This window comes from Euphorbia lathyris, chromosome 3 (assembly GCF_963576675.1).
Source record: "Euphorbia lathyris chromosome 3, ddEupLath1.1, whole genome shotgun sequence".
In the NCBI taxonomy this organism is placed as follows: Eukaryota; Viridiplantae; Streptophyta; class Magnoliopsida; order Malpighiales; family Euphorbiaceae; genus Euphorbia; species Euphorbia lathyris.
In genome coordinates this window covers 74528614-74542807 of record NC_088912.1, presented here as the reverse complement: position 1 = coordinate 74542807, position 14194 = coordinate 74528614, and the positions used below count along the sequence as shown (strand labels likewise).

Below are 14194 nucleotides of genomic sequence, written 5' to 3'. Positions count from 1 at the left end.
ATATGCTATAAATGCTAGAAAAATGATTTTCGTGTCAATCGTGTCGTGTCAGTCGGGTTGGTTCTGTAATCGTGTTTTCGTGTCAGAAATTACCACCTCTTGCCATCCAATGAGATTAAAAGTTACTAATCGTTTTATTGTTTTATGCTTTATATAATTTTCACTTTAGAAATGTTTGATATGTTTGTTCATGGTAAAATCTCCTTAAAACATATATACATGGATGTTCCAAGATTTTACATCTCATAGGACACATTAGTTTTGTACCAATGAAAAATTAAGAAAATAAGCAAAGTGCCAGCGTGTCGGACACCTCACAAGGCCCTGCCCAATCCTCAATATCCACGAAACCTGAAATGAACTTATCCTATAACAACATTCACTAGATTGGTACCAAGCAGTGGCACTCTCGTAATTATTTACCTTAATTAGAAAGCATTTCTCTCTTCCATTTTCTCGCATATTAACAGAGAGGTCTTGCTAATACAAAAACCAAAGACCCTCTTTCTGTTCTTCCCTCCCCTCCGTCCTGTCTCTCCCTCCAGTAATCGATCACCTGATCTCTAGCTTCCGCGATCTGAGAAAATGGTGAGTTCATGATCTATTGTCGTTTATTTATCAACTGCCCAATTGTATCGTCGTTTCGAGTTTCACTTTCGAGTTCCACTGTGAGTTAGATCTGGTTCGAATCTACATTGATTTGATGCTATTGCGTAATTATGCGTCTAATTGTTTGGATATTTGTACTCTAATCTCGTAATTGGACACTTCTTTTGGTTTATTGTTTCCAATGCGTGATGTTGGAATCAGTTTCTCTCCGTTTGGTTGTGGTGAATTAGGGTCTGTCGGAGTTCTATCTCATTCTTTTTCAACCAAGCAGAGGGTAAAGGATTTGCATATACCTGAGATCTGTCGTGTGTTGCGCTCCAATTTGAATTCAGCTATTTGCTAAGTAATTATCTGAATGAATGTCATAGTTTAAGTGAATTCTGAAGGTACATTTGGCTACTGAGAATTGAACGAACGTTTTGAATCTATTTTAAGATTTCAAATTTTCTTCCACTTCCAGCGGTTTTCTTAGGATCAAATGGTGATTTTTGTTCTTCGTTTGATTTGAGATCTAGTGTTATACTTGGAACTAATGAATATTATTTGGTTGTTTTCTGTTAACAGCCTCTTCGACTTGAAATAAAGGTATTGTTACCTACTCCTTTTATCTTAGTTTTATTTTCATTTGGTGGGCTAGATCTTGTTACCTTTTAAGGAGTTCTGTTGCTCTCGTTTCTGATTTTCTCTTCTTGTATTTGAATTAGAGGAAACTTGCTCAAAGATCAGAGAGAGTAAAATCCGTGGATCTACATCCAACTGAACCATGGTACTCTTCGTTTATAATATTTGTTGACTTGATAATCTAATCAATTTAGTAGATGCAAAACATGTCAAAGAGAAACATGGGGATGTTTTATATTAACATGCTACTTGTTATGACTGCAGGATTCTAGTGAGTTTGTATTCAGGGACTGTCTGCATCTGGAACTACCAATCTCAGGTATATAAACATGACGATCCTAGTAAATGCAAATCGATAGATAAGGAATTCGATGTAGTGCACTATTATGTTGTACTTTTCATGATTTTCTATTGGATGTTTGCATTTGCCACGAGGGAAGAAATTATTGATAATCTTGAAAACCATGACTTAAAACTATCAATTGTCATGAGATTTATTATTATGATCACAGCTTCCCTATGTAATGATGACCTGCAAACTGATTTTTGTTCACATTGGGCATACATGTTGTCTCAACTCGAGCAGTTTTGCTATATGGGAGCAGATATAAATCTCAATGCTTTTATTGTTAGAATTAAATGAAGCTAAGAAGAAGAATATAAGAGTCTGATTCAATGACCTATGCAGCTTGCTGCAAGTTCAGGTTTGCCAAAAATATTGAATAAGGATGAGAGAAGCAGCTAAGTGTAATTAGGTTCACAACTCTCTGGCTACATGTTAAGCTGATTGTTACTGGTATTGGGTTTCGTACTAGTTTGGAACAGTTCTGATGAATTAGCAGTTGGAAAATCTGCAGTATACAGAATGGGTAGAATGGCAGTTTGTAAAGCCGCTGTTCCATAATTGGGCTTTGAATATGATTTAGTAACATTTGTTGTTTATTTGAGCTGATTTTGAATTATTTGGTGTTCTGAAATTAGGTCTTGCAAAAGTTCAGAGCTTCTGATTGCTGTTATGTGTATCTTACTCTGTTTTCGGACTGTCATCCAAACAACTGAGATAAATAAGTGAGAGGGCAGAGGTCATTGTGTGTCATATCTTTATTTGCTCTGGAACTAAGAAACTGTGAAACTGCAAGAACATCTTTATTTGAATGATTAAAGGAGGATTGTCCACCAAAGGCTATCAGTCTTGTCATAGTTGGAAAAAATTGAAATGCTTCTTTTTCTTTTATAAAAAACTAATAATAACTTTGAAGAGTTTCATTTGTTAAAAACTTTTATGTTATAGCATCTCTCTCTACCTATTGTGTGTATACTGTACAAATCCACAAGCAAAGGTTCTTTCCAGATTTTATTTCTGCTTCTAACATAAAGTTTATTTGATTTGCTTCCAGACAATGGCTAAATCATTTGAAGTCACTGAATTACCAGGTATAGATGTGCTAAACTTAGTGACTATGAGGTTCTGTAACCACGTTTCTTCTTGTAGAACTTCATGGTAAAAGTTGTTGCTTTGATCTAAAGCCTATTTTCATTTGTAACAGTGAGGTCAGCCAAATTTATATCCCGTAAGCAGTGGGTTGTTGCTGGAGCTGATGACATGTTTATTCGTGTCTACAACTACAATACAATGGACAAAGTTAAAGTGTTCGAGGCACATACAGATTACATTAGATGTGTGGCTGTCCATCCTACCCTTCCATATGTTCTGTCGTCTTCTGATGACATGCTCATAAAGCTTTGGGATTGGGAGAAGGGTTGGGTGTGTACTCAGATATTTGAGGGACATTCGCATTATGTGATGCAAGTGACATTTAACCCAAAAGACACAAATACATTTGCAAGTGCATCCCTTGATCGTACGATAAAGGTATAATTGTTCTCTTTGTTGGTAGCTTTTGGAATATTTTGCCCATAATTATGTATATTTATTATTGTTTGTTCTTAAACTCCCAATTAGATATGGAATCTTGGCTCTCCCGATCCAAATTTTACACTAGATGCGCATCAGAAAGGGGTAAATTGCGTTGATTACTTTACTGGTGGTGATAAGCCATACCTCATCACAGGTTCTGATGACCACACTGCTAAGGTCTGCCTTCATCTTTCTAATTCTATGTTCTTAAAATGGTTGATTTCATTGTAATACTTATAAATAATCCCTTAATGAACAGGTGTGGGACTATCAAACTAAAAGTTGTGTCCAGACATTGGAAGGCCACACTCATAATGTATCTGCTGTATGCTTTCATCCTGAACTTCCTATAATCATTACCGGTTCTGAGGATGGAACAGTACGTATATGGCATTCGACAACTTATAGGTAATCTTATGCAAAATCTAACTTCTATGGATAATATGTCTATGGACTGTGCTAACATGCTTTTTAGCTTTACCATATGAACTATAATAGCAAAATAATGGCATCTCTAGAAAAACTTTCAGCCTTTTTTGATATAATTGAATTTCTGGCTCATATGTTAGTCAACCCTCTGCAAAATTTTAATTATAGTAGCATATGAGTTGGTGATGTTCAACGTTGTGTTTGATCCAGCTGTAATTATTAATTTTATTTAAAAAGTCTAGTGACAAGTACTTATTACTAGTGTAGAATTTTGAACATAAATGAAAGAAAGCCAAAATTTTGTATTCTGTTTATTCTCTCTCATCTCCCTTGTATTGTATAAATTTTCCATTTATCTGAGTCAATTGGATATGTAGTCTTGTTGATGTTGAGACGGCTTTCGTGTTGCAGGCTTGAGAACACTTTAAATTATGGGCTTGAAAGAGTTTGGGCCATTGGATACATGAAAGGCTCACGACGGTGAGTTTCTTGTGAATGACTGTTTCTAAAATTACTGCAATATCTAATCCCTCAATAACACTTGTCATGCCTTTTCTGGGATGCTCCTAATGTTCCAATTTGCTAATTGGCATGGACTGTATAAATTGATGATCCTGATTATTTCCTACTCTCTCTCTCTCTCTTTTGTTGGATGCATTTATTCTTCTTCTTTTTCTTATTATTATTATTATTATTATTATTATTATTATCTATTGTTGGATTTTTTGGACAAACTAGAAGAATGCAAAGACTTATATATTGGGGAAACATAATATCTTTTCTTTTCATGTTATTTACTATGACCAAAAAATTGGCACTTATAAATTTTGCTCTGCAGCATTGTGATAGGTTATGATGAAGGAACCATTATGGTCAAAATTGGTCGGGAAGAACCCGTGGCTAGTATGGATAACAGTGGAAAGATTATATGGGCTAAGCACAATGAAATTCAAACTGTGAACATTAAGAGTATGGGAGCTGATTTCGAGGTCTGACTTTATCAGGCTAACTGGTGTTAATCCCTGAACTGAATGTTGTAGCATAGTTATTACTTCATTACAACTTTCTGTTTCTGTGCTTCAGGCCACTGATGGTGAGAGATTGCCTTTGGCTGTGAAGGAATTGGGAACATGTGATCTTTACCCACAAGTGAGTGAACGTTTTTCTGGTCAATATGAACTTCTATTCTAAATTATAGCTTCTGCACATATGGTGATTCATTACCTACATCTTCCTGATAATGAGGTTTTCTCTTCTGTGCATCTTTTAAGACTTAAGGTGACATATTTCTCTCAACATCCTTAGGAAGATTTGATTTATGCTAGAGGTTCAGGCTTAGGTAGTGCCAAGACAAATATAACTCTTTTTAGATGCATGGTAGATGGATTACAGATTTGCTTGTATGAGTCCTGTTCATGCAGTTCTTCTATGTTCATTGATGAGACTTCCCACAAAGGCATGAACTTTACCTATTTCATCATCAATCAATTGTATACACAATAACTGCTTATGTTGGATTCTAGCTGAGTAGATATAGAGTTTATACTTTTCATTAGGAAGCAAAAATATAAAATAACATGTAGAGGAGTTTTAATGTGGCTATGTAATGATAAGATGAAACTAGTTTATTCATTTGCGAAGTGAGGGAGGAAAATTTATGGTGTGATATCTTTTCAACGTGCATTTATTCATCTAGGTTGTACATGTGTAATGTATGTCTGATATGTTTTATTGCATTTTTCCAGAGCTTAAAGCACAATCCTAATGGGAGATTTGTTGTTGTCTGTGGAGACGGGGAGTACATCATATATACAGCTCTGGCATGGAGAAACAGATCTTTTGGTTCTGCATTGGAATTTGTTTGGTCTTCTGATGGAGAATATGCTGTTAGAGAGAGTACATCAAAGATCAAAATTTTCAGCAAAACTTTCCAGGTTTTTACCGGTTTCTTAGTTTATTTTTTCTTTTACCCTTGTTAATTTGGAAGATGCTGGCCTTGAAAAAGGACCCTGGAAGAAACTTGTACTTGTAGCTACCATGGCAAGATCGATTCTTTCCTTTTCTTCATTTATGTGAGTTTGGTTTTCTCCTATCGTTTAGGGGAAGTAGTCATATGAAAGACATTTTAGTAGTATACTTACTTGAGGTGGTCATTGTCTCATCAGTTGATGGATGATACATTTATTTTGGATGCCTTTGTTTTTCCTCACCTTTTTTCCCCCTCATATGTGAAATCTTAATGCGAAAAAGGATTGCTGTGTTTAACACTTTTAACCCTTAAGCTTTTGCATTGGGGAAGCTGATTACAGACCTAATGGCATATCCTGATTTCTATAAATTCATGATTTAAGTGGTGAAATTTATGTTTTAAAATTGTGTGCAATATGGAGTTATGGTGATTTATTTCAGGAAAAGAGGAGTGTCCGACCAACATTTTCTGCTGAGCATATATATGGAGGAACTTTGCTGGCTATGTGTGCAAATGACTTCATTTGCTTTTATGATTGGGCTGAGTGCAGATTGATTAGGAGGATTGATGTCACTGTAAAAGTAAGCAGAGTTTAATGCTTTGAATTAATTGGTTTCTCTCAAATTGCTCCCATTTGTTTTCTTACTCTTTTTAATATATGTCAGAACCTTTACTGGGCTGATAGTGGTGATTTAGTGGCAATTGCTAGTGACACATCATTCTACATCCTCAAATATAATGTGAGTTTCCATCTGAGATTTTACCTCTTGGATTTGTCAATGTTCTTGTAGTTTTAATATCATTCATGCACTGTAGAACTGAAGTTGATGTTTAATATTACAGCGCGACATAGTTTCATCTTATTTAGACAGTGGAAGGCCTGTGGATGAACAAGGTGTTGAGGATGCTTTTGAGCTTCTCAATGAAACAAATGAGCGTGTTAGGACTGGCTTGTGGGTTGGAGATTGCTTTATTTACAACAATTCCTCATGGAGGCTTAATTATTGCGTTGGAGGAGAGGTATCCTGCATGTTCCTTTGTTGGTCCACCTGTTTATATCTGCATAGATTTTTGCTCATGTGGATTTGTATTTATGCTAGTCAATGCTATTCATTTAGGTAACAACGATGTATCATTTGGACCGCCCAATGTACTTGTTGGGTTATCTTGCTAGTCAAAGTCGGGTGTATCTAATAGACAAAGAATTCAAGTAGGCTTCTTTTGTAAGTTAAAACTATTTATGTTTTCATGATTAATCTTTACTTATCAATTATTGTAATGCAGTGTGATGGGGTACACTTTACTTCTAAGCTTAATTGAGTACAAAACTCTTGTTATGCGTGGAGACTTTGATAAAGCTAATGATATTTTACCTTCCATTCCTAAAGAGCATCACAATAGGTGAGTACGCCCTTTTTTCTGTCAAATTATATGATTATAGATGTGTACTCTGGTTTTCTAAAGAATAGTTGTAGTTCAATGAGTGGCTGTTGGAATCACTCTGCATTAGTTTTGTCAATGTTGGATGTAGATCTTGCTAGAATTTTCCATGGAAATTTATTTTATTGCCATAGTTCCTTTATTTTGATTTATAGTTTTAAGCTTTTCTTAAGGTTTCCATGTGATTGTGATTCCAAGAGGCGTTATATTTTAATGAATTAAGGTTATGTTTCTCTGATCACTTTAAAGTTTTGGTATGTTAGTCTTATCACATTAGTTATAGTGATCAGTATAATGATAACGTTTGGTTTTTACATTTTTAGGTTACTTACCATGCAATGAGGACCAGAGATTTATACTGAACTGGATAGCATCTACTTAGTTAATTAGAATATGTTTCTCTTTTCTAAATGTTATCTTACGACTTAATAGTAGTTTATTGTGTTTCATCTATTATTGATCATTAAATAGTGAAGTTTGGATATTGAATATATCTTATGCATAATTCTATTTTGTTGCTAGTGTGGCTCGTTTCTTGGAATCACGTGGTATGATAGAGAATGCATTGGAGGTAGCAACAGATCCTGATTACAAATTTGAGCTTGCTATACAGCTTGGCAGATTGGAGATTGCTCAGGTATGTTCAACTGTAGTTCTTGCTTGTCTGGAATTCAACTGATCAATTGGAGCTTTTCTTCAGTTTATCCTCTCTCTTGATGAATTAGTGACTTAGTTTCTTCTCTAATTACCATTGTCTTTTCTGTAGGAAATTGCCAAAGAAGTGGAGAGTGAATCAAAGTGGAAGCAGTTGGGAGAATTAGCTATGTCAACTGGAAAGGTAGCCTATTATCTTGTTGAATATTTATTTCCGAGTACAATAAATTTGACAAAGTAGAAAATGGTCTTTGTTGCTTTTCTGGCCATATTGGGAGTAATGAATCTGTGTAATATGCTTGTAAGTATTTAGTATTAGAGTCTTAGTTCCAGGATTCACTACTACTTTTCTGGTCATATTTGGATTGGAACTCAATCTCATTGACTTACATAGGATCCCTATATCCAAATTTAGGGATATTTTTTTTTCTCACGTATTCAAATCTTTCATAGTATCTCATGTCCTTAATTTTGCAATTGCAGTTGGACATGGCTGAGGAATGTATGAAGCGTGCAAAAGACTTGAGTGGTCTGTTGCTTCTATATTCTTCTCTGGGAGATGCTGAAGGGATTTCAAATCTAGCAGCTTTGGCAAAAGAGCAGGGGAAGAACAATGTTGGATTCCTATGTTTGTTTATGTTGGGCAAATTGGAAGACTGCCTCCAGCTTTTGGTGGAAAGGTAATGGTTCTTTCTTTTACTTCAACATGAAGCACTGGTTAACTTAATTATAGATACTAAATCATTTCTTTTGCAGCAATCGGATACCTGAGGCTGCATTGATGGCACGATCCTATCTTCCTAACAAAGTTTCAGAAATTGTTGCAATTTGGAGAAAAGACCTGAGCAAGGTATCTTCTCATTTGAGAGTGTTATTTGCCTAGTCAAACTATCCGTCAGGTTATTGTATCTTGTGATGTGATCCTTATCTCTGTTGTTGTGTAATTGTATCAAAGTTAGTCACTTGAATATTCATTGCTGGCTGGCTGAATGGTCTTTCTGTCTTAAGTTTATACTTTTCTTGATTAATCCAAACCAATTAAAAACCTTTTCGGCTAGGAAAAAGATTCCACATTTTCAAATCGTGAATTTTTCAGCTATCATAGTTCATTTAGTAATTCTCTATCACTTGACATTATCAATTCTCATGACATTATAAAAGAAAGAATTCTTCTAGATGAGGAAATTGATTCAAATGACTGTAATCTGTTGTTATTTATGTATGCTGTATAGTTTATTTTAACTTGAATCGTTTATGTCATTTTACAGGTTAACCCTAAAGCTGCGGAATCTTTGGCTGACCCTGATGAGTATCCAAATATGTTTGATGATTGGCAAGTCGCTTTATCTGTTGAATCTAAACAAGCAGAAACGAGGTAACTGGGGACTTCTATGTTTTTATTTCATTTATATAGTCAATAACATTAATTGTGGTATTGGAGGAATGATCAAGAACTTTAGCTAAACTAAAACTGCCAATATTGGCAGTTTTATTTTCTGCATTCGCACTAAAGAATGCCAGTTGATTATCAATATTACTCAATGGACCAAGATGTTTTTTACACATGCCACTATTACGTTGCTAATTTTTCCTCATAATTGCGCTTTAGGGCTGTGCATCCACCTGCAGAGGAATATGTAAACCATGTTGGTAAATCACACATGACCCTTGTGGATGCTTTCAGAAGCATGCACATAGAAGCACCTCTTGAAAATGGAGAATACGATCATGAGGTATGTGTGTCTATATATTTTTGCATTGTTTGTATGCTACAAAAGCAGAGTGAGCAACCTGTATCTGCTTTCCTATATAAGATGCTCCCTCGTAAAAAAATATATTCTTTACTGTTAAGGCTGATATCTGATGTGATGTGAACTCATGAGCATTTAAATTTCCCTTTTATTATCAATTTATGAAACTTAGCTATCTTCAAAATGACTGTATGGTGTAAAAGATTTGAGATGGGGATAATATTCAGCATATTTATTATTCACAACAGTCTCACATATTTATACAAATCCTTAAGCAAGACTACATACAGTTCTAGTTGCTTTAGGATACAGAGTACAGAACCAACTCTAACTAGTCGCAAACAGACTTCCCCTGTACAAGTCGATGACTTAAGTTATTGTAACCTGTTAGTATTCTATCATGGTGGAGTTCATGGCTTGAGTGGTGTAGTTTGTTTACAGTATTGATTTGCAATTCTGCATTGGTTGTTTTCTTCTTTCTCATGGAAATTTTGTCTCCTGCTTCACAGGCGGAAGAACAAATAACAGAGGAGCACAATGGAGAAGAAGGGAGCCAGGAGGAGGCTGTAGTAGTGGATGCTGATTCTACAGATGGTGCTGTACTCGTCAATGGAAACGAGGCTGAGGAAGAGTGGGGTACGAATAATGAAGGAACCCCGTCAGCCTAAAAGCATTTGGTTGGGGCAGTGTGAAAATCCAAATTTTGTCTCTGGTGATTAATTGATTCTAAAGTGCCATATCTAACTCAAGTTCTTACAAGTTATTTTTACTACCACATCTACTACCTCCAATTGCTAACATCCATATCTCCCCCTATATGCTATTGATAGTCACCAGCTCTATGCTGTCAGCAAAATATGAATCTAACTTGCAGTGTACTTTTAACCAAATGCCAAGTCCTACAGTACCTAGTTCTCAATAACACTATCATATGCTTTGTCAAAATTTGAAGCCCTATCATCCTTAGTACATGTTTATTTAGGGTGCAGTGAGAGGTCAGTCATTGTGAAACCATCCCAATGCATCAACATTTCATTCTCAGGATACATCTATACAAATACAATATTTTTTTAGCAGCAGCATACCACTTTGACAATTCACATTAAAACTTTTACCACTGTATTCATCCTGAGTATGTAGTTCTTGTATTTTGTTTGTTCTGTTTTGTATAATTTGTCCAATGCTGAAAAATTATAAGTCGGCTTCTTTTACTTATCTTAAATAAATGTTATGGAAATTTTCCATTATTGAATTCTGTATGGCTTGAAACTGAGTGGAGTTTATTGTTTGCTTTGTCAATTGGTATTTCATATCTTTATACTCCCAATTGGTTCATAATAATCTCATTTTCATCTCACTGTTGACAGTGCTTACGCCGCATCACTAGGTCTTCTTCAAGACAATTGGTTCTAGCTGTATTGTTCCTATACTTAAGGTGAGAAAAAGCTTCCCATATGATGGCTGAATTGAGCATCAGATCATGAAATCAATTCTGTTTGTTGGATAATAATGGGGAAATGCGACAGGAAGTGAATTAGCTGAAAAGATTTGACATGACCATCATATTGTTGGAATTTTGTATACATTAGATAAGACTTTCAATGATTAAGCCGTGCATCGAGTACTTTAAGCTCAATTGTACCTGATATGGTTTTTTATTGTACAATTAGCCATAAGCGTCCACACTGATTTTGGGTGCACACATAAATAGGGTTGGGAATGATTTTTTGTAGAGCACTTGAGGTTGATTGAACTTTTACTTCTATTTTTAGTCGATACTATTATTCATTGTAGAATGAAATGTAGAAGGCACTTGCGAAGCAGTGGTTTTGAATTGTTTATTTTTGTTCTTTTCTTTTTCCGGTAACTCTCAGGTTCCCTGCTGGAGAATTAAAAGCGGTTACTAGGGGGACTGGTTGTCTTTTTCCTGGATGTGTGGCTATGTAGCGCCTTGAATTTTTCCATGGATCATATAGTAGAAAAGGGTTTTAGTTTCACTTGCACTTTATTGTTGTCTTAGCATATTCTTTGAGAATTTATTGTGCCATTTTGAATGTAGAAAGTTAAAGTAGTGATGGTACATTCTAAATAATTGTTTTTCTTCAAATTTCAAACTCCTAGTAATTTGATACATCTTCGTGTTCTTTTAACCCTAAGTTATTGAAAAAATTTCAATTTTATTGCCCTCGTCGCAACATAATTGCAACTTGGATTGTGGGTTGGTTTATCCATGCATAATTTGTGGCTTGCCTATGAATTGAAAGTCTGCATCAACCTTATTTTCTGTTAGTGCAGGATTCTCGCAGCGCGACTCAAATTTACACCCGATGGTAGGATTTACTGTCAACTTTAAGTGTCTACTTAAATTCTTAGACTAGAGAGTAGGGATTTTGTTTTTTTATGGAAACCACAGCAAAAGAGTATTCTAATCAAAATTGCACTTCCTATAAAAAATGACAAAAAAAAAAAAAAAGATGTTAAAGTGACAGAAAACTCCATAAAAACTTGTTAAAATGCTTCGCGTGCCTAAAACAAATTAGCAATTTGTAGCGTACGATTTGCAGTGGATTAAAAGAGCAAATCACTATATAGAGTAGAATCCAAAATTGTCTAATATAATTTATGAGTTGCGCGATAAAACGAAAGAAAACAAAAGCTTTTTCCTTAACAATAACATCCTTACTATATATATATATATATATATATATATATATACACCATTGGATGAGCTTACTATGTCAAAGTTCATCATCATCTAATGGTGAAAAAACAAAATAAGACTTACTTTATAAAAAACAAAGTAAACATATATATATATATATATATGGATTATTTCTTAATAGGTATTACTCATTCATGGGTATTTTTGGAAAATGTGTAAATTTATTAAGGTGATTTATAATATGAAAGTTGCAAAATATATTGTTATAAATACAATATAAAATTAAGTGCATTATACATCATTTCCAACCCAAAAAGTTAATTACACCCTAGAAATTAATTAGGAAAACTTTTCAAACAAAAATTAATTAGGAAAGGGTTCCTTTAGCAGTTGTTGGTCTTGACTCAACTTTTGATCGTTTTCTACAATAAGTTTTAGTAGTATAATTACGGTTATGTATTAAAAAGAGACCATTATATTTTCAATTTTAATATTGTAGTAAAGAAAATACCATTCAATTTTTATACGTACTAAAGAAACATCACGATTATTTTATTATTTAATTGAACTTTAATTGTGTCTTAATTGAACTTTAATTATTATTTTTAATGGTTTTCAATTAAACACCATTATATCATAGGTTTTAATAAAATTATAGATATAGATAATTTAAAGATTTAATATATCGTTTATCTCCTGAACTTGTTTAAAAAACTTGATTGACCTCCTAAATTTTTAAAGTGTTCCGATAGTCCACTCAACTTGCATAAAATTTTCCGATAACTCCTGCAACTTGCTTAAAAATAATCAATTAATCACTCGCTTGTAAAAAAGTAAGCCACATGCAAAATGTGTGTTGCACACTCCTTGAAAAAGTAAAATGACCAAGATCGGGGTATTGAGTTTCAATATTATAGAGGACAAGTTTCATCGTTCAACAAGTAAAACTTTCTTTTTCAATATGCTATAATCTATTATGTGAATTATGTAATAACATTTCAAGACGCGTGCAACACACCTTCAGCTGTAGCTTACTTCTTTTCAACATAGTAGACCTGTTCAAAAGCTCACTGGTCCGCCCAGCCCGTCCAAGCACACTCTTCAAAGACTGAGCTTGGACGTATATGTTTCGTAATAGGTCTGGTCCGGTCCAAGCCCGCTTAGGTCCGCATGTAGAGTAGGTTGGGCTTGGGATTTGCCTCAAAACCCAGGCCCAGCTCAGCCCGGCCCGAAATTTTAATAATAATTTTAATTTAATAACTTTTATAGTTTAATAAACTTTATATTCCAAAAATAAAAAATTTAACTTTCTTCTACATAAAAAATTCCAAACCATATATTTTTTAGAATTGGTTAATATGTATACATTTTTGTTACTATTTTATTTATTACTATAAAAAAAAGTATTTTTTTTGATTTAGAATTGTGTTAATTTATTTTTATTGAAATAATCCTCTAAAATTTAGTTTATTGTATTTTATTATTTATATTTATAGTATAATTTTTAGTTTAATTTTAATTTAAAAAAAATACAAAGATATTAGTTGGGTCGGGTCAGGTTGGGCTTGGGAATTAGTTGTTCTAGCTTGGCCCAGCCCGGCCCGAGCCCGATGTAAATATAGTGCGGGTTTGGTTGGGCTTGGATAAAGTAATTAAGTAACAAGCCCGGTTAGACCCGACCTAGCCCATAAACAGGTCTACAACATAGTGATTAATTGACTATATTTTAAGCAATTTGAATGGACTTTTGGGGACATTTTAAACAAGTTGAGGGGCTATCGAGATATTTTAAAGTTTAGAAGTCAATCAAACTTTTTCAACAAGTTCAGAGGAAAAATGATGTACTAAGCCTAATATAATATTACATAAACTATAAACACTAGATGAGCGGTTTGATGTTCAGCTCGATAAAATCTAGGTGGTATTTGGCTCAATTTATGAACGAGTCGAGTTTGAGTATGATTTTGAGGCTCGGTTCATAAAGGAGCTGAGCTTGAGCATTGTGAAACTCGAATCCAAAGCGCGTAAACATGCTCAATTATAAGTTGTGAACAAGCTGATAAATAAACTTGATTATAATGTTCATGAATAGGCTTGTTAGCAAGCTTGGTTCGATTATTTTTTTATTAATAATGTTCATG

The 14194-nt window shown here is 34.2% G+C and overlaps 1 protein-coding gene across 6 annotated transcripts; it reads left to right on the top strand.

The window, feature by feature from the left end:
* Positions 1-449: 449 nt before the first annotated feature.
* Positions 450-11571, top strand: LOC136222286 (coatomer subunit beta'-2). 6 transcript variants are annotated; one of them, XR_010685586.1, is made up of 26 exons: positions 450-588; positions 1174-1194; positions 1314-1375; positions 1495-1549; positions 2628-2664; positions 2778-3103; positions 3194-3325; positions 3408-3556; positions 3989-4057; positions 4416-4566; positions 4661-4726; positions 5323-5511; positions 5987-6127; positions 6212-6286; positions 6390-6566; positions 6665-6756; positions 6831-6947; positions 7509-7623; positions 7753-7824; positions 8124-8320; positions 8397-8490; positions 8909-9015; positions 9250-9373; positions 9901-10103; positions 10759-10826; positions 11266-11571. XR_010685586.1 is itself a non-coding variant. In XM_066009875.1 (26 exons), the coding sequence occupies exons 1-25, from the start codon at positions 586-588 to the stop codon at positions 10776-10778; spliced, it is 2718 nt and encodes a 905-aa protein (XP_065865947.1). In that variant the 5' UTR covers positions 450-585; the 3' UTR covers positions 10779-10826; positions 11266-11571. The 6 variants fall into 6 exon arrangements, 3 of the variants coding, with proteins under 3 accessions (XP_065865947.1, XP_065865946.1, XP_065865945.1); XR_010685588.1 differs by having other exon boundaries at positions 9901-10150; XM_066009875.1 differs by having other exon boundaries at positions 9901-10027.
* Positions 11572-14194: the final 2623 nt, after the last annotated feature.